Here is a 19,302-nt window from a genome sequence, read left to right as displayed (position 1 = left end):
ACCAACTGCGCCATTACGCAGCCCTTTTGATTTTTTTGCTTTGCACCCTCACCCAGCGGTAATTTACAGTATCTTTGGGACATTACGGTGATAAAATATGAGTTCTTCCATTATTTTTAATATTTCCTATCAAGCCAATCTATGTACATTTGAAGTTATTTATTTAAAATATTATATTCTCCATTACAAAATATAACTGTAGAGGAGATCAACACCTAAACTTTGACCATCTTTTCTGAAGATGTACTTCACCTGGGTGTAAGACGAAAAGATAAGTTTATCTATAATATTTTTATTAATGTTGTAAATGTATCTATACCCTTTTGTTTGATGTATTTGGAAACACAGAGAACATCGAACAGTACAGTACAGGAACAGGCCCTTTGACTGATGATGCCTGTGCCAAACATGATGCCAGATTAAACAAATCCTTTTTGCTTTCACACGATCTACATTCTTCCATTCCCTGCATAATCACGTGCCTATCTAAAAGCCACTTAAATGCCATTATGGTATTCTGCATTTGCCACCAACCCAGGCACCCACTAGCCTTGAGGTAAAAAACGTCCCAAACATTTCCTTTAAACGTTCTCCCTCTCTCCTCAAGTTATGCTCTCAAGTATTTGACATTATCACTCTGGCGAAAAGGTTCTGACTGTCTACCTTAATTATGCCTCTCTTAATTTTACAAACTTCTATTGTATCTCTCGTCAGCTTGCGGCGCTCCAATCCAAGTTTGTCCAACCTCCCTTTGCAGATAGTACTCTGGTAAACCACTCCTCCATCCTTTCCAGAGCCTCCACTTTCTTCCTGTAACGGGGCATTCAGAATTGCAAACAAAACACCAAATGTGACCCAATCAATGATTTACAAAGCTGCAATATAACTTCCTAACTCTTGTACTCAATACCTTGACCGATGAAGACAACCATACCATACACCTTCTTTCAGGGACCTATTGACGTGGTCCAGAAGATCCCTCTATAAATCAATTGTTGTTAAGGTTCCTGCCATTAACTGTATACTTTCCCTTTAAGTTGACCACCTTAGGTCAAATGGAAGTAAATATTTTCTTTAAGAATCCTCTCAAATATTTTCTCGACCACTGATGTGAGGCTCATCGGCCAATAGTTTCCTGGATTATCCCAATATCCCTTCTTAAACAGAGGACATTTTCTCTTTTATGTTTTTAACTAACTCTTCCAATGTTTTCCTCCAAGTTTGGCATATGGTGCTGTAGCTACTTCCATTTCTGAAATACCACAAACACTTTATAAATGCGAGCAGCTGTCCATGTTAAATGTTGCTTTCACCATTCTATATGCCACAGTTCCCTCAAGGCTTAACAACACAAACATTCTGAGAATCAGCCCTTTCAGTTGCAGACCTTAAAAATAAGTCAATGAACCCAGCTTCTCCGATAACTTACTGAATGTTGATTGGCATGCACCTGACCAGTATTGGCAGATTATTCCACTGCAGAAGGCTTCACAGCAAGGCTTATCCTTTCCTGCTTTCATGATCTCCACTTGTGAGCTGAGATAGATTCACAGTCATAGATTCATACAGTGTAGAAACTTGCCCAACTTGCCCACATTGACTAACATATCCCATCCACATTAGTCCCACCTGCCTGTGCTTGGCGCCAAACCTGTCCTACCTTTCCAATTGTTTCTTAAATGTTGCAACAGTCCCTGACTCAACTGCCTCAACTGGCAGCTCGTTCCATACACCCACCACCCTTTGTGTGAAAGAGTTACCCCTCAGATTCCTATATAATTTTCCCCCTTCACCTTTAACCTATGTCCTCTGGCTGTCGATTCCCCTACTCTGGGCAAGAGGCTCTGAGCATCTGCCTGAACTATTCCTCTCATGATTTTGTACACCTCTCTAAGATCACCCCTCATCCTCCTGCGCTCCCAGCCTCAGGTCTTAGACCCTCGAGTCCTGGAAACATCCTCGTAAATCTTCTCTGTGCCCTTTCAAATTTGACATCTTTCCTGTAACATGGTGCCCCAAATTGAACACAATTCAGTTTATGTCTTACATTACTGCAACATGTCCTCCCAACTTCTATACTCAATATTTTCACTGATGAAGGCCAATGTGCCAAAAGCCTTTTTGACTACCCTATCTACTTGTGAACCCAATTTCCAGGAACTATGTACCTGCACCCAGAGCCCTACCATTCACTGTGTAGGTCCTGACCATGTTAGACTTTCCAAAATGTAACACCTCAAATTTCTCTGTATTAAATTCTATTAACCATTCCTCCGTCCAGCTGGCCAACTGATCAAGATCCTGCTGCAATTTTTGACATCCATCTTGACTATCTGCATACCACCCACTTTTGTATCATCTAGCCACGTACGTTCTCATCCAAATCATTGATTTTGATGACAAAGATGACAAAGAGTAATGGGCCCACCGTCAAACCCTGAGGCACACCACTGGTCACAGGCCTCCAGTCTGAGAAACAACCTTCCATCATCACTCACTGCTTCCTTCCATGAGGCCATTTTCTATCCATGGCGAGATCCTTGGCGATTTTACTCTTCTCTACCTTCAAGATGTTGAGGCTAATAATTGTTTCCTCCTATGAATCCAACCAACATGACATAAACCAGAACTGACTCTGGAATCTTTGCAGGAAAATTGCAATAGTAACATTTGAAATTGGAAACTGAATAACTTGTTTATCTGGTTTAAAATTTTTCCCACACCGTCAATTGGACTTTTCTAAACAGCAAAATCTGAACAATTGGAAGTCTTGCATGTGTTATAACAAATTCAACTAATTGAATCAGCTGATAATAACAACAAAAAATCCAAAGTTAGTGCCCCAAGACAAAATCTGAATGAAGCCATTAGATTTTGCTTATTCAGTTTATGATGGGTAACACATCATTATATTTATTTTTTCTATTGTTACATTGACTACGAATTTATTTGGACATTGCTTGTACATATCTGTATACTAAAACTCTCGTTTGTTATCTTGTTTGTGACTGAACTTCAGCCAAAACGGTACACGATAGCGTGACAATTTTAGGCCCACCTTACTCACCATTGTCACTTTAGTGATAATGAAAGTAGTTTTATTGAAATCGGTGTTATATATTTAAAGCTATTCACATTTTTAAGTTTAAAAGGAGGGGAGGAGGAGGGGAGGAGGGAGGGAGGGCGGAAGGGGGGAGTGGGGGAGAAGGGAGAGGGAGTTGAGGAGAGAGGGGGGGAGGACAGGGTGCTGCACCAATGCAGGAGTGGTTTGGGCCCAACGGGTCCACTTGGTCTAGTATATTATTAAAAGTCTCATCTTGTATATATATATATGTATGTTCCTGAAATACAGCCAAAACGGTACACAATAGTGCAACAATTTTAGGGGCACCTTACTCACCATTCGTCTGCGGTGTGCAGTATCAAGTTTCGTTCAGATTGTTGCACTATTTTAAAATTAATCCACTTTATAAACTTTAATAAACTTTATACTGTGAATGGCCCCGGCAGCCGCGCCTGCGCAGTTGGGGCCCGTTGATCTAATACTTCTGTGTTCAGCTTGCGTCACAACGGGAACCCAACGGGGATCCACACGTGTGCAGTTGGGGGAGGGCTGCTGGGTTTGGCGGCGGCGCGCCTGCGCAGCAGCACTGGGAAGACCGGCACCCGTCCCAGCGTGTCCCGCGCCTGACCTTCCTCCCATGGTGCAGCACAGCGGCAGAGAGGTCAAAGACGATGGCCACCGGCAGGACGATCATGGAGCAGTGCCTTGCGGCCGCTCTCCTGCTGTTGGCTGCCGCGATGGCCGCCCGGGGCCAGGGTTGGTGGCTCCCTCTACATATATATATATATAAGATAAGATCGCCATTTTGAGATCACTGGCGTCACAACGGGAACCCAACAGGTCCACGTGTTGTCTAGCATGGCATCTGACATACTTTAATAATAATTGGCCCTCTCCTCAAAGTGACTTATTCACTTTTGAATGTAAGGTTTTTTAATATATATTTTCTAATTATTCCTGGGTTAGTTCATTGCTGCATATTAAATGGAGATGCTTCAGAAAGAAGTAACATCTCACATGGAAATTCACATTCGAATTCAGCAGCAAAGTCCACTTGCAGTCTTACAATCTGAAGAGCTTGAAAAGCTTTGACACTTGGAAGGGCACATTGAATAGATCGTGCAGAGCAAGTTAGTGGTTTCCTTTATGGGCTGTTGCTTCAAGGCTCTATTTTGCATGAGGTTCGAGGCATTGGGAACAATAGAAAATATATCAGGTCAAGGTGAGTTAATTTGTACGTGTTCAAATATGGTGAGGTACAGGTTTCTTGCAGCAGCATCAGAGGCACATAGACAAAAACTAATTATACATCAACTATCCATAAATTACAAATAAAAGTTCTGTAAGAAGGCTGTGCAAAAAAGACATTGTGCCAAGCACAATTAAAAAAAGTTCCAGGAGAGTAGCGGTTTATGAACAAAATGGATCTAGTTGAAGTGTGTTTTCATGTGCCTACATGTGAAAATCATCACAGAAGTGATCTTCAGGCATGATAGTTTATATCCAAATGGCTTTAACCCCAAAAGAAAATCAATCTTTGTGGAGTGAACAACAAATCCCAAATAAACTTAATAACTAGTTTATATCATGCAGCCAACATAAGCATTGCACCACATGCTCGAATTGTTATGTTGGAAATTATTAAATCTCTGCTTATGTGCTCATTTTTTTGGTTCTTTGTTTATGACAATTACACTTTAATTGTGAACTAGATGCTCTGCCCCACTGTCCATAGGTTACATGAGGTTACTGAATTCCTTTCAGCTGGCTTGCTACGATGGGAAATAAACAATACTTTGCTTGGTTCCAATCCTATTACAAAGCAACAAGAGTCACTGAATGGTAGGGGGGTCTGCTGCAGACATCATCAACTTCAAATGACGGGAAAGGAAAATTAGTAGAAAACAAGGGTTATTAAAACAAAGCAGCAGTTTTACAAATAGGTTAAGTAAGAATTTTGGAATGTTAAATAGCAAATATAACATTCAGCATTTAACAATGTCACAGAAAATATCAACCAATTCAAAATAGATCTCCTGGTAAAGCATTATGTTTTAAATAATTTAAAAACATAAAAAAATATTTTTCTGCATAGAACATTAATGCACAACTATTAAGGCTACTGATACTAATTTGGTCTAAGTCCAATTATAAAACATATAGAGTTGCAGAAAATTTCCCATATTAATTCAAGAAAAACAAGAGTCTGTTGTGCCAATGAAACCATAACACAACTAAATTGAAAAAGGTTATAGACGTAGATTTATTGTGTAGAACAGGAATCTAATCTCTAAATAGAAGTGGAACTTAGGTTAATGAAGGCATGGCAAACAACTTTTAAAAGTTTATTTAATATTTCGTGACAGTTGATTCAGAAGGTTTAAGTTTCTTTCACGACTCTACATTGCAATAAAATATTCAGTAATATTATCGCAAGGGCTTTTTGCTATTAACTGATGTTGAAGTTCCACTATAAAAGGTGGGTCAGTGTGCAACTTTAGGAAAGAGACTCACTCTGTTTTGCTATGGAAGAAGGCAAAGCCACAGCTCTGATTTACATTACAAAACCTTACTGCTAATGTAAATTGAAGCCAAATAAATGTCACTGCTGCTTTGCAAGTGTGTATTCAGTAACTAATCTATTTGCCTTCAAATCATTGAAAGCAACAGTATTGACAATGGAGAATTATTATAAAGCCTCATTAAATAAATTACGATGTACAATATGAAAGATTGTGGCGTGCAATTCAACCAGGATCAAGATTTCAAGATCAATTTATTGTCACATGTACCAATTAAGGTAGAGTAAAATTTGAGTTACCATACAGCCATACTAAGTGAAAAGCAACAAGACACATGGCCACATAAAATAAAATTAACATAAACATTCACCACAATGGATTCCACATTCCTCACTGTGATGGAAGGTAATAAAGTTCCAACAACTTCCTCTTTGTTCTCCCACGGTGGGGGGTGTTGAACCATCCACAGTATTAAGATATAAAATCATACCTATATATTGATCTGTTTGATAGACACAAAAAGCTGGAATAACTCTGCGGGTCAGGCAGTATCTCTGGAGAAAAGGAGGTAGGTGATCTTTCGGGTTGAGACCCTTCTTCAGACTCTGTCTTAACCTGTTTGTACTTCCACCTATTTCACTTTACTTTCAATTAAAACACGTGTTTTTGTCCAAAGAATCAGTTTTGTCATTATGTTTTATAATCCATTAAAAAGATATTAAAAGCACTTGAAAACTTTAAAACTGTGTACTGAAAATAGATGTCAGAAGAAGAAAATAAAATGAATGATATATATATAATCTATCATTGCTTTCAGAAGAAGCATTTATTAACTGGGATAGGAATAGCCAGAACCTCTATAATGGACCACTGATCAACCACGATACAATTAACTCTGTAAGTGCACACTTGGAATACCTCAGTTCAATAGATACACTTGAAACAGACCAGACCACATTCATGCATATTTTAGTTCCTGCTCTAAGAAGATAACCTTTACTTGGAGCAACTGTAGACCAAGAATGACTAGTTGAGGGCTGGCAGGAAGTGCAGCAATTACAGGGCCAACTTTGTAGTCCTTTGGTTCCAGCAAAGGTCAGTACTCCAAATGAACTCATTACGCATGTCACCAAAGGAATTATTTCTCATCTAACTGCCCAGACTGATCAAGCTAAGTTAAGAATGAATGCAAGCTTCAAACCGCTGGTCCGTTTTACTTGCTTGGCAACAGCAGGATGAATTTAAATATGATTGCAATAGCTAATGCACAAGGAAAGAAAGGTTAGAGTGCAGATTTATTCAACTGCAAGATATTTAACTACAACTTTTTTAAGGCTGATAATTTTAACCAGCTAAATTTAACTTAGTTCTTTGCCATATAAATATGGCTTTTTTTCACATATAAATTTACTCTGTAAAATTTAATTAGTCTGGGGGTTAAAAAAAAAAGAAGAAATCATAGACACCATCATGTGAAATCATATTGACTTGAGTAGGAACAACAAAGGAACATATTTCACCTGAAAATCATCAGAAATTTATCTTACGATAACACGGTGACAGAAAGTAATTATTTATTTGACCGATTTTTCATTGCAACAGCATGGGTGGAACTATTTGAGAATTAGGTGACCATTTTCTAAATTGACACTGGGATAAACAACACAGAATGAAGAGCCTGAACTGGTTACTGCTGCAGCTCACAAACATCTTGAATCACATGAAGACAATGTTTTTGTTACTTCAACCAAGAAGTGCCGTTTTAAAGTGTACACTATTTCTTCATGTACAACCTTACAGCTTTATAGAATACAATCCATAAAACATACTATATAAAGTGCAGCAAATGTGGTTTTGATGCATATACTGAAGGCAAGCAAGTATCAATAGAAAATTAATCAGTAACATCCATCAACTCCAAGAGTATAAGCGCAATCTAATATGAAAAAAATCTTTAAATGAATGCCCACCCTGCCCCCAAGGATAGAATAAATAACTGCCTGCTACTGAAGTACATCGACCAAAAAAGTTCAGGGTTTTATTTCCGCTCTTTTTTCAAGTTAGGCAATCTCATTCAGGGTTACTTTTAAACCACAAAATTAGCCTTTATTTTCCTGAACTGGGAGGTGGGCTGGGGGAGGGGAGGCAATTGTGAAGGAAAGGGAAATGAACTTAAATGTAATCAAGCAGTAATATAGTCTTTGCAGCATTTAAAATGCAAGTCAAAATTATTTTTTCTTACCAAAGGATTTTTGAACATTAGACCTATCATTACTGCAAGATTATAAAATCTTTCATTCTCAATCACTTAAACAGAAATGAAACTCGCATTAAATAAAAAATAATCAACTAAAATTAAATTGAACCCCTCTCCTGTTTCTGTGTAAACTGTTATTCTGTATTTCGCTTTTGTTGGGACCATAACGGTCTAAGAAATGACTTGCACAAGTAGCTACAAATTTGAAATTAAGCAAAGGATTTTGTTTAAAATCATGCCTTTATATTGGATTTGTTTTTTTCCCCTCAAATTGGCTGTGCCATGAACTAAAACATTTTAATGTATGCACTTAGTATTGCATTTTGATAAAATCCAGATCCGCACCTCCTTGCAGACTGACTTTTTACAGGATGCAAAGTTGACTAAAATTCTACAAAGCATCATAAAACACGTGAATAGATTCTTAAAATGTTTTGGTTAGATGGAATATCAAAGATTACCATTGTATGGTGGAGCTATTTATGCATGGCTTCTCACCTTGTTCTTCACAGATGGTGCAAAGGTCGTCAACATCCTGGGAGGTCTGATGTTTAATTCTTACCAAAAAAAATGATGCTCACTTTGTTCCCCCCTGCGGTGGATATTAACCTGATGTACCATATCATGAAATCATAGTAGACACACTCACTGAATGACAGCTAATCGTGTCGTTTCACACAGTGGATGGCGGGTATATGGAATGAGCTGACAGAGGGGGTAGTTGAGGCAGGTACTATAACAACATTTAAAAAACATTGGCCAGGTACATGGATCGGAAAGGTTTAATGGCATATCGGCCAAACATGTGCAGGTAGGACTAGTGTAGATGGACATTCATTAATATCATCAAATTGGCCTGTTCACAGAACTCCTAAAACTGGAAAATGGATTGCTGAAGGGTCAGAAGAATAATGCGGCAGACATGTATACCATGATTAAACAATACCAATTATATGAGACACAAGGAACTGCAGATGCTGGAATCTTGAGCAAAATATAAAGTGCGGGAGGAACTCATCGGATTAAGCAGCACCTGTGGACTTAATGATTGGTGTAGGACGGGAGAAAGCTGGAGAAGAGAGCTGGAAGTGGGACTAATCCTGGTAAGTTATAGGTGAATACAAGTGATAGGGATAGGGTGATTGGCACAAAAAGTTGGAGTAACTCAGCGGGACAGGCAACATCTCTGGAGAGAAGGAATGGGTATCGTTTCGGGTCGAGACCCTTCTGGTAATTGGCAGATAGGTGAAGTAAGTGACAAAGGCCAAAGTGGAAAAGGAGATGAAAGGGTATCCAATAAGGAAAGAAGAGGTGGAGTGAAATGTCAAGCCAAGGAGAAGAATATGGGTAGAAGGGAAGAGAAAGGAGGGGAAAGAAGGGGGATAAAAGGGAACTATGGGACGTAGATGGGAGATAAGTGTGGAAGGTGGGGAAAGGTGACTGGGTTGGTGAGAGATGGCGGGAGAACTCCCCTGCCCCCCATCCCCACAACCCAGTAAGTACACATTACTCCCACCATCTCTCACCACTCAGTCACCTTGTCTCTTCCTTCTCCTTCATATGCTCATCTCACATCCCTGAAGAAAAAGCTTTTCAGTGTAGGTCCACCTATTTTTAAAATTTTACTACAGACGATACTGTAGAATTTTGACACATTTGAGCTTAGAGATGTCTATTTCTGCAGAATGTAAGAATTGTAAATTATGAGAAAACATATGGCTTCACATCACTGATTGTGAACTTCCTATTCCTAAAACTATGTCAAGGCAAAGAGTCAGGTTAAAGTTGGAAAAAAAGTTTCTAACTGTATCACTTAAAGTTTGATGTAAAGTTTTACCATGTTGGAATTACTACAGGTTTAAGGTAGTACTACAGTACAACAGTGTTAGACTCATTGAACCCATTTCAGACTCTTCCATCATCTCAGAATCCATCGGACTGGAGTGGAAGCTAATCATCTCTCAATCCAGAGCGTACTACCTAACGAGTGCGTGGAATGCAAGGGCCACACAGTTTGAATGGTTCACAAGATAATATAGACTGAGAAACTGGAAGGATTTACCAGATGAGGACAAGACCATAGGATACGAGGTTTAATAATCATTTTAAAAAGTTTTCTTTGTGGTGAATTCCCTGTAGCTAGTAAGTAATTGATTAATGTCAAACAAGCCAAGAGAGCTATCTTGTGCAGTGTCAGCTCAGGACCTTCATGGCAATGGGAAGATCACCATTACATTTGGAACAGTGACAAAATTGGAGACAAGGTAAAATCTATATATTTTTTTGTACTAGTAAAAGGGAGGCTTGTAAAATATTACTTATGCAAATTGCTTCTCCTGGCACTTCCTAATGTACCCATCTCTCTGGGCGTGAAGCTTGACTCAACATCAGTTATCTGCACCTTTAAAAGAAAACAGGATCAATGGTTTCCTTTTGCTTCAGTGTGTTCTACATGATCAAACAGCCAATTCTTCGATACTTAGTACTCCAGGACAGCATTTCCCATTCAGCATCCTTGCCTGAATCACCAACAGAACCTGTCCCAGCAGCAGGAATTTTTCTCAAAAGTCCTACTCAGCTGTGCCATAATGGGCAAGTGTGGGTCATATTGTATAATTATATTAATTATATAAATTGGATTATACTTGCTGGAAAAGCAGTTGGTAGTTTATCGGTGTTTTGTACTGATTGGTTGCAACTATAAACCAAGTTAAATCCAAGCGCACACCTGTGAGCATTGGGTGTCATAGTATAGACACAGTTAGCCTAAGGAAATTAATACCACCTATTAATCATAACAAAAGGAGTTGAGTATAGGAGCAAAGAGGTCCTTCTGCAGTTGTACAGGGCCCTAGTGAGACCGCACCTGGAGAACTGTGTGCAGTTTTGGTCACCAAATTTGAGGAAGGATAATCTTGCTAATGAGGGCGTGCCGCGTAGGTTTACTAGGTTAATTCCCGGAATGGCGGGACTGTCATATGTTGAAAGACTGGAGCGACTAGGCTTGTATACACTGGAATTTAGACGGATGAGAGGAGATCTTATCGAAACGTATAAGATTATTAAGGGGTCGGACAAGTTAGAGGCAGGAAACATGTCCCCAATGTTGGGGGAGTCCAGAACAAGGGGCCACAGTTTAAGAATAAGGGGTAGGCCATTTAGAACTGAGATGAGGAAAAACTTTTTCAGTCAGAGAGTTGTGAATCTGTGGAATTCTCTGCCTCAGAAGGCAGTGGAGGCCAATTCTCTGAATGCATTCAAGAGAGAGCTAGATAGAGCTCTTAAGGATAGCGGAGTCAGGGGGTATGGGGAGAAGGCCGGAACGGGGTACTGATTGAGAATGATCAGCCATGATCACATTGAATGGCGGTGCTGGTTCGAAGGGCCGAATGGCCTCCTTCTGCACCTATTATCTATTGTCTATTGTCTAAAATGAACCTATTCCTGCAAGTTCTTTGCATAGCTTGGAGGAGCTTGGTTCAGCCATACTGCCACTTCAAAGAACAGAACAGTCAGTTGAATCAACTGAGGACTACCACTTTGTTGGACTAAGATAGTAAGCAAGAATCTTGATTTTATTAAAGCTTTCTGTAAATTCAATCTAGCATCTACAGAGAGTGGATTTTTCTATTTAAACATTAAATGTCTTGTTAATGGCATTACATTGAATTCTATAAATCTTAGCTGTCGAGATGCAAGTTTGAAGGATTACTGAGTACCTCACATGCATCAACTTTCAAATTATTCCAATTACAGATATAGTAAAAATGTAGAAGTTGATATGAGCCCGAAGAGGTTAGGACATAAATTATGGGTGACAGTTTAATTATGTAAAATGTCATAGCTTTATCCTTTTCTAATTATTTGGGAAAGTTTCACAAGAGCACAACTGCAGTTCATAGCACCACCTAGAGGTATTCTTATGTCTTTGGGTGGCTGGGAAGTAACACAAGAACATAACATTAATAAACCGTAATGCTTCAGATTAAAACATAACAAAATTGATTTAGCAGACAACAGTATCTGAAATACAGAAATTGTAATATGGACATTTGACATACATATTTAACAGAAAAATTGACCTAAACGTTTTCAAAACTTGTAACAAAGCAATGGCCGGTTTGGCATAATGCTGGCTTGCAGCATAAAAAGCTGAGAAATGTTAGGGGAATTTAGTCAGTTATGTCAGCATTTCCCCCGATCATGAAGCCTCTGCTAAAAAACTTTCAGAATTCATCAGGATAAAGAATTAACATATTAAAATCTTCCATAATTTCATGTTCTTATACAAGCTGTGTTTATTCAGCCTAACACTTATTAAGTAAATTCATGATTTAACGACTTCATCTATCAAGCTTAAAAAAAAAGTAATATAGCATTATTTAATTGCTTTAAGTAGATCCCAATTGATTTCATTGGCTCCTGTTTGCATTAACTCCTACTGGTATCTATGATATTCTCAAGTTATTTTAGTATTTGCTGACCACAGCAGAAACAGTTCAAACTTTGCTGTAACTTCACAGTTTCACTGTAGAAATTCCAGTTCAATAAGGTCCAAGGATTAAAATGATGCTGGGTTATAGCTTGGCATCTGGAAATTGGTAGAGGGAAATGCAGGTTTACAGTGTATGGCTTTTATGAAGCATTATATAAAACTGTTCACCTTTGAGCCACACGATTTACCCAGTAACTATTAAGATCAATGTTCAATGGTCTGTCAATAGGTCAAATGCTGCAAATGCGATAAACGGCAAAATTTGAAATTCAAAATAACTTTGTTTGAATTAACGCAAGATTAAATTGAAAATTTGTAAATTCTATTCTAATGTTTTCTTTATCAAATTTGCCTCATTCAAATTATCAGACAATTGTATTTATATTTAACTAAAACATGATTCAATGAACATAAATAGAAGATACTTTCAAGTACCCATTGTTTAATGTTAATGGGTCATAATTATACTATTCAATCCCCTCACATTTTGCTTGTAGCACTGAAGTCCAGGTCTAGATGTTCAGTGGAATCATTCTTGAGATGTAGGATTAATGTCTCATAAAATAGACTGTATACTTTATCTAAACTCTTCATTTATACTGGCAGTATGCTTAAATGCAAATTAAAAAATTACAAATATGGCCATGGGGGAAGAATGTTCATGCTAAAGATAATGCAAAAGATGTCAAACACCTTGTTCAGTTGCAGACACTGTATTACCAACTGTAATATGTTTAATCTATTAGTTTATAAAAGCCCATAGGCACAAAGATGCTTAATACATCCTGTTTGTTATCAATGTGTACTGATCCTTCAGTATTTTGCACAAAGTGTCAACATACACCCCTCAGGTTAGAACAGAAAAAGGTTAAAAGACTTGTCCTTTTCAGCAGATGGAGTTTCAAGCATTGACAAGCCAAGGAACTTTAGCCTCCAGAAATGGAAAATGAAATATGATATTTAAGAAGAACGTACAGGTAAAAGATGGAATAGGAATAGTTAATATTGAGAGCTGTTTCAATCCCAGCCATGACTGAAAGACAAGGGGATAAAATGTAAACTGGTAAAAGACAAATTGAATAGAAGGAAGTTCCTCCACAATAAATAAATAATGGACATGACAGCAATGTGAATTGGAGGAATATTCTGCAGTTAATCAAGAGGCAGTTGAATATAGTGATGATAGTGTGGACATAAATTTATAGGTTTTATTTGAGAATGAGCTAGCTGGGTGAATGGCCTCCCTTATCTTCATGACCTTTGGAATGCATAAACCATCTATTGTCTGCATGCACTTTACAATGGACAATAATAATCACTAGAATATCTGACAAGTGCAAGATAGTATTATTATTCTATTCCACATAATGAGACGTTAGTGCAAGAATGACTGCCAGCCGTATAATAAGTTGACAGATAAGAATAAATATTAATAAAACGTTATTTCATTTGGTTTTCTCTGATTCTGCCACAGATTTACTTCTTTGATGAGTTGTAATCTGGGTTTTATGAACTATAGCATTATTCTTTCCTGCTTTTGACAGATTCCAACAATTGCCATGGCTTTAATGGGAGACACTGGAGTGATTCTCTTCCGACAATCAACCTTCTGAGCAAAGCCACTCTCATTAAGACGCGGTGAAGGATTGACCTGTAAATTTACTAACCTGTACTTGCCTGTCCTTACTTGGACAGCCTTCATACCACACTGCTGGGCTCCACCTACATCGTACACAATATCATCCCCAAACATGATGACCTGTCAGAGAAAAGAAATGAAGGAGTTGGTATCACGTAAGATTATTTTGATGAGTTTGCATTTCTCAAAATATTAAATGTGAACTGTCACCAAGATGAATTGGCTGACATTGAACATTGTCATTGAACAAGAGCACACTGGAATTTACAAGACAGAACAAAATGGCAGGTTGCAAGAGCTGGGCTGCAAATGTGCAGCCAACAAATCAGCCAAATGTTATATGCTCTGCAAAAATTAACCACATGTTTTGAAATCGTATAGAGCAATTAAGTCAAAAGAATGGATTAAAATAATTACTTAATAGTAACTTAATCCAATGTTGAAAGGAAACATACAAATTCAAAACAAAATGTTCTTGCACCGGAGAACAACAGTATGACATGGGTAAACTTTCCAGTATATCTACACCAGAGTGGAGCTACATGCCACAAGATAAGAGATGGCTGCTAAAAGTGTCAGACATCTCCGGGCTCCAGTGTGCTAAGATACCAGGTTGCAAGTTGACATGAGTTACACCTTCTATCTTGATTAAGACAAAACCATTTTGCCTGGATGAAAATGGAGTACATGTTCTATACAGACAAGTCATAGAGTCATAGAGTGATACAGTGTGGAAAGAGGCCCTTCAGCCCAACTTGCCCACACCGGCCAACATGTCCCAGCTACACTAGTCCCACCTGCCTTCGTTTGGTCCATATCCCTCCAAACTTGTCCCATCCATGTACCTGTCTAACTGTTTCTTAAACTTTGGGATAGTCCCAGCCACAACTACCTCCTCTGGCAGCTTGTTCCATACACCCACCACCCTTTGTGTGAAAAAGTTACCCCTCAGATTCCTTTTAAATCTTTTCCCCTTCACCTTGAACCTATGTCCTCTGGTCCTCAATTCCCCTACTCTGGGCAAGAGATTCTGTGCATCTACCCGATTTATTCCTCTCATGCTTTTAGACACCTCTATAAGATCACCCCTCATCCTCCTGTGCTCCAAGGAATAGTGACCCAGTCTACTCAATCTCTCCCTGTAGCTCAGACTCTCTAGTCCTGGCAACATCCTCGTAAACCTTCTCTGAACCCTTTCAAGCTTGACAATATCTTTCCAAAAACATGGTGCCTAGAACTGGACACAATACCCTAAATGCGGTCTCACCAATGTCTTATACAACTGCAATATGTCCTCTTCATAGTCTTTAGCATTTCAAATCAAGTTTGGACTGCTTAACTCTAACCTGTGTGGCTGAGGAGGTGGTGCAGGGGGCAGGAATTCAGAATTTTGGACCATTGGAATCTTTTCTGGGGCAAGGAAGAGTTGCACCTAAACTGGAGGGGAGCCAATTTTCTGTAAGGCAGGTTTGCTAGTGCTACATTAATGGGTTTAGATTGGCAGAGGGGCAGGATCCAATGCAGGACTGAGGCAGGTGAGAGGCTGGACGTTGGTATGGAAGGTGAAGAAAGCAAGTTCAGTGGACAAGATAGGCAGGAGCACAGCAGGGAGTGAGAAGGACAGTTGGATTGAATTGCATTTATTTTAATGCGAGCGGCCAGACAGGTAAGGCAGATAAACTCAGGGAGTGGATAGGTACATGCCACTGGAATGTGTAGCCGTTACGGAAACCTGGCTAAGAGTGGAATAGAACTGACAGCTTAATGTTCCAGCGTATAAGTGCTACATGCCAGGAGATTGCAGGCAGTTGCAAGACTAATAAGGTTGATATAGTATGGGATTTTAACTTTCCCAATGTAGACTGGGACTGTCATGGTGCCAAGGGTTTGGACAGGGTGTAATTCGTCATGTGTTCAGAAAAGTTTCCTCAGGCAATATGGAGAGAGCCCTACAAGGGACAAGGCAAAGCTTGATCTACTCTTAGTAAATTAGAAAGGGCAAGTGACTGATGTGTTCATGAACAAGCCTTTTGCGAACAGGCACCAACAGTGGTGCCTATTACCTTCAAAATAGTTCAACTATTACCTTTAAAACAGTTCTAAAGATAGGGCGGGCCCACAAATTAAAATTCTGAATTGGGGCAAGGCCAAGTTTGATGGTATAAGACAGGAACTTGCTAAAGCTGATTCAAGCACGTTGTTTGTCAGCAAAGGAATGCCCGGAGTGTGGATGGTTTTAAAAGAATGATTGCAAGAGCCCTGGGCATGCATGTTCCTGTTAGAATGAAGGGCAAGGCACATTGGAGCAAGGAAGCTTGGATGAAGAGTGAAATTGAGGATCTGGTCATGAAAAAGGAGGCAATGGACAGGTTTAGGCAGCTGGGATTGTGTATCCCTGGAAGGGTTTCAGGAACTGAGGACCATATTTAAAAAAGGAGGGCAAAGGAGGGTAGGAGATAGCGTCTAGTATTAAATATTAAGGAAAATACAAAGAGATTGTATGTACATTAAGAGAAAGAGGGTAACCAAAGAAAGAACTTGGGACATTTAATGGAGGTGTCTTGAGGACAGTTCATGTTACAGTCAAGGAGGTGCTGGATGTCCTAAGGCATATGAAGGTAGATAAATCTCCTGGGTCTGATCAGATACAAACCAGGACACTACGGGAAGCTAGAGAAGAAATTCCAGGCACCCTGGCTGAGATATATGAATCCATTAGACAGGGGCAAGATGTAGGAACACTGGAGGGTGGCAAATGTTGTGCCTCTATTTAAGGGCTGCAAGGAAAAGCCTGGGAACGGTAGACCAGTGTGCGTAAGATGTTGTCTACATAGACTTCAGCAAGGCATTTGATAATATTCTGCATGGCAGGCTGCTCTGGAAGGTTAGAACGCATGGTACCCAGGGAGAACTAGACAACTAGATAGAGAATTAACTTCATGGAAAGAAGCTAAGGGTGATGGTGGAATGTTCACTGAAGCTCTATGACGAATGGTGTATCTCAGGGATCAGTGCTGGGCCCTTGCGGTTTGTAATTTATGACAACAATTTAGATGAGAATGTAGAAGGCATGATTAGTAAGTTTTCAGATGACACTAAAGTCGATTGTATCGTAGACAATAAAGATAGTTATCAAAAATTACAGCAGCATCCTGATCAGTTGAGAAATGGTTACATGGTGTTTAATACTAATAAGCGTGCGGTTTTGTATTTTGGGAATTCAAACTAGGACAGGACCTAGGGAGTGTCGATGGGATCTAGGAATACAGGCACATAGTTCCTTGATAGGGGTGTCAAACTTAGATAGCGTGGTCAACAAAGGTGTCAAGCTTAGATAGCGGGGGCAACTAGCGTGGAAGATTGGCCTTCATCACAGGGTATTAAATATAGAAGTTGGGACGTTATGTTACAGTTGTACAAGTCATTGGTGAGGTCATATTTGGAGTATTGTGTTCAGTTTTGTTCACCTACTACAGGAAAGATGTTGTTAGAGAGGTTGGGCAGGTTAGGACTTTATTCCTTGGAGCACAGGAGGCTGAGGTGATATTATTGAGGTGTATAAGATCATGAGGGGAATGGATAGAATGGATAGGGCTCTCTCCATATTGCCTGAGGACACAGGTTTAAGGTGAGAGGGGAAAGATTTAATCGGAACTCAAGGGGCAACTTTTTCACACAGAGGGTGGTGGGTATATGGAACGAGCTGCCAAAGGAGGTAGTTGAGGCTAGTACTAAAACAAATTTAAAGCACATTTGAACAGGTACATAGATTGGAAAGCTTTCGAGGGATATGGGCCAAATGCGGGCAAGTCTGACAAGTGTAAATGTGGCATCTTGGTTGATATCGGCAAGTTGGACAGAAGGGCCTGTTTCCATGCCATATGACTATGTCCATCGCTTCAAAATAGGCACTGCATATGACTCATGGAAGTTCAGAGACCTTGGGGCAGTAGGCACAGAAATGTCCATACTCTCAAAAGATCTTTAGCCACACTGCATTGTACCTGGAGCTTTCTGACGAATAATATATTTATAGAACGATCACTGTGATGCCAATCACTTCAAAGTAAAGATCTTTCATCTATTCATGATATTTTTAATTGTTTCATATGGAGGGCTCCAAATGGAGCAGCATCAAACAAGTGTTTCATCTCACCACACAGCCTTCATAAGTTGACAAAGCAGTCTGGATGCTGCAATGTTACATTCTTTCCTTTTGAATCTGTGCACATATCTTTGATGACCCAGGAGAAGCTCTTACCTTGGATTGACAGGCTTCAGACATGCCCCAGTCAATTAAGGGGACATTAAGTGGGCCTGGGTGCTCCCTGAGAGGCGACAGTGACGAGTGAACTGAAGTGATCTGTGAACACTTATATATGTCATTATTTCAACCAGACTTAGCAGGGCACAGGGGCCTGGCCAAGCTGCCATTATAGCTGTCATCTGTGTCATCTCTCACACATGATTCTGCTCATGGTAAGGACACGTGAAAGTCACAGTGAGGGGATCAGGCTGCTGCTCTTGCAGAACAGAAATCATGGCACATTTCTAGGGGTAGGGATCTCAAATGTTGTGATCTTCCAAGCGAACTGCAGATCTCAGCTCCATCACAGGAAGGGAGAAGATTTAATCATCCTAAAATATCCTCTGTGTGTGGGCTGCTGGGCAGGTGGATGAGCAGAATACCAATATTGTGGCCAGGGATAGTGCAGGAGCAGGTGGCTTAGTAGAAGTATATGCGTGTACATAAGCGCATGGGAATTTCTTTCCCTTTTTCAATGTCTCTGTATGAGACAGCTGTATTTTTAATGGTCTGCAGTTTGCTTGGAAGATCACACCATTTATTTCATTACTGCTCTGTTGAGAGAGGATTCCCCCTCTTGGATGACATGACTCTGTCAGGTTCTTCCTATGCCAGCTCTGGCAGGTTTCCTGGCCCTCCTTGTGGCCCAGAACTCCCTCCCTTCTCCTCTATAACCTCCCTCTTCCATGGCAGCCATGAATTGCTGATGTTGGTGTTCATTTTCTGACTGAGTTTAGCCTCACCGTTCCTGTGCATTAGTGATTCTTCCTGAGTGTTAAATATGTCAATGCTACTGCATGCAGCTTTTTGGCCAAATCTAGGACATTTTTGAGGGGTATCCAATTTGGCATCAGAGATAAAAGCAAAAATATTTTAGCACACTAAAGAAAAAGTGTGATCCAATTTCTGAACACACTTCTACGGTTTTGAACTGCTTAGTCTATGAAGTAATAGGATCCTTATGTTTGCGTATTATTTGCAAAGGGTAAAAGTAACATTCCTAATAGCCAGAGTTATTA

At 39.7% G+C, this 19,302-nt stretch overlaps 1 protein-coding gene across 2 annotated transcripts in view; it reads right to left on the bottom strand.

Annotated features, from left to right (window-relative positions):
* The window catches only part of lhpp (phospholysine phosphohistidine inorganic pyrophosphate phosphatase), a 161,918-nt gene that overhangs the window by 76,840 nt on the left and 65,776 nt on the right, over window positions 1-19,302 (bottom strand). For both annotated transcript variants that reach the window (XM_078413593.1, XM_078413594.1), the window contains exon 6: window positions 14,006-14,097. In XM_078413593.1, the coding sequence (XP_078269719.1) occupies window positions 14,006-14,097 (92 nt within the window). The remainder of the gene's footprint in view (window positions 1-14,005; window positions 14,098-19,302) is intronic.

This window comes from Rhinoraja longicauda, chromosome 16 (genome assembly GCF_053455715.1).
Source record: "Rhinoraja longicauda isolate Sanriku21f chromosome 16, sRhiLon1.1, whole genome shotgun sequence".
Taxonomy (NCBI): domain Eukaryota; kingdom Metazoa; phylum Chordata; class Chondrichthyes; order Rajiformes; family Arhynchobatidae; genus Rhinoraja; species Rhinoraja longicauda.
This window is presented reverse-complemented; position numbering and strand designations above follow the sequence as displayed.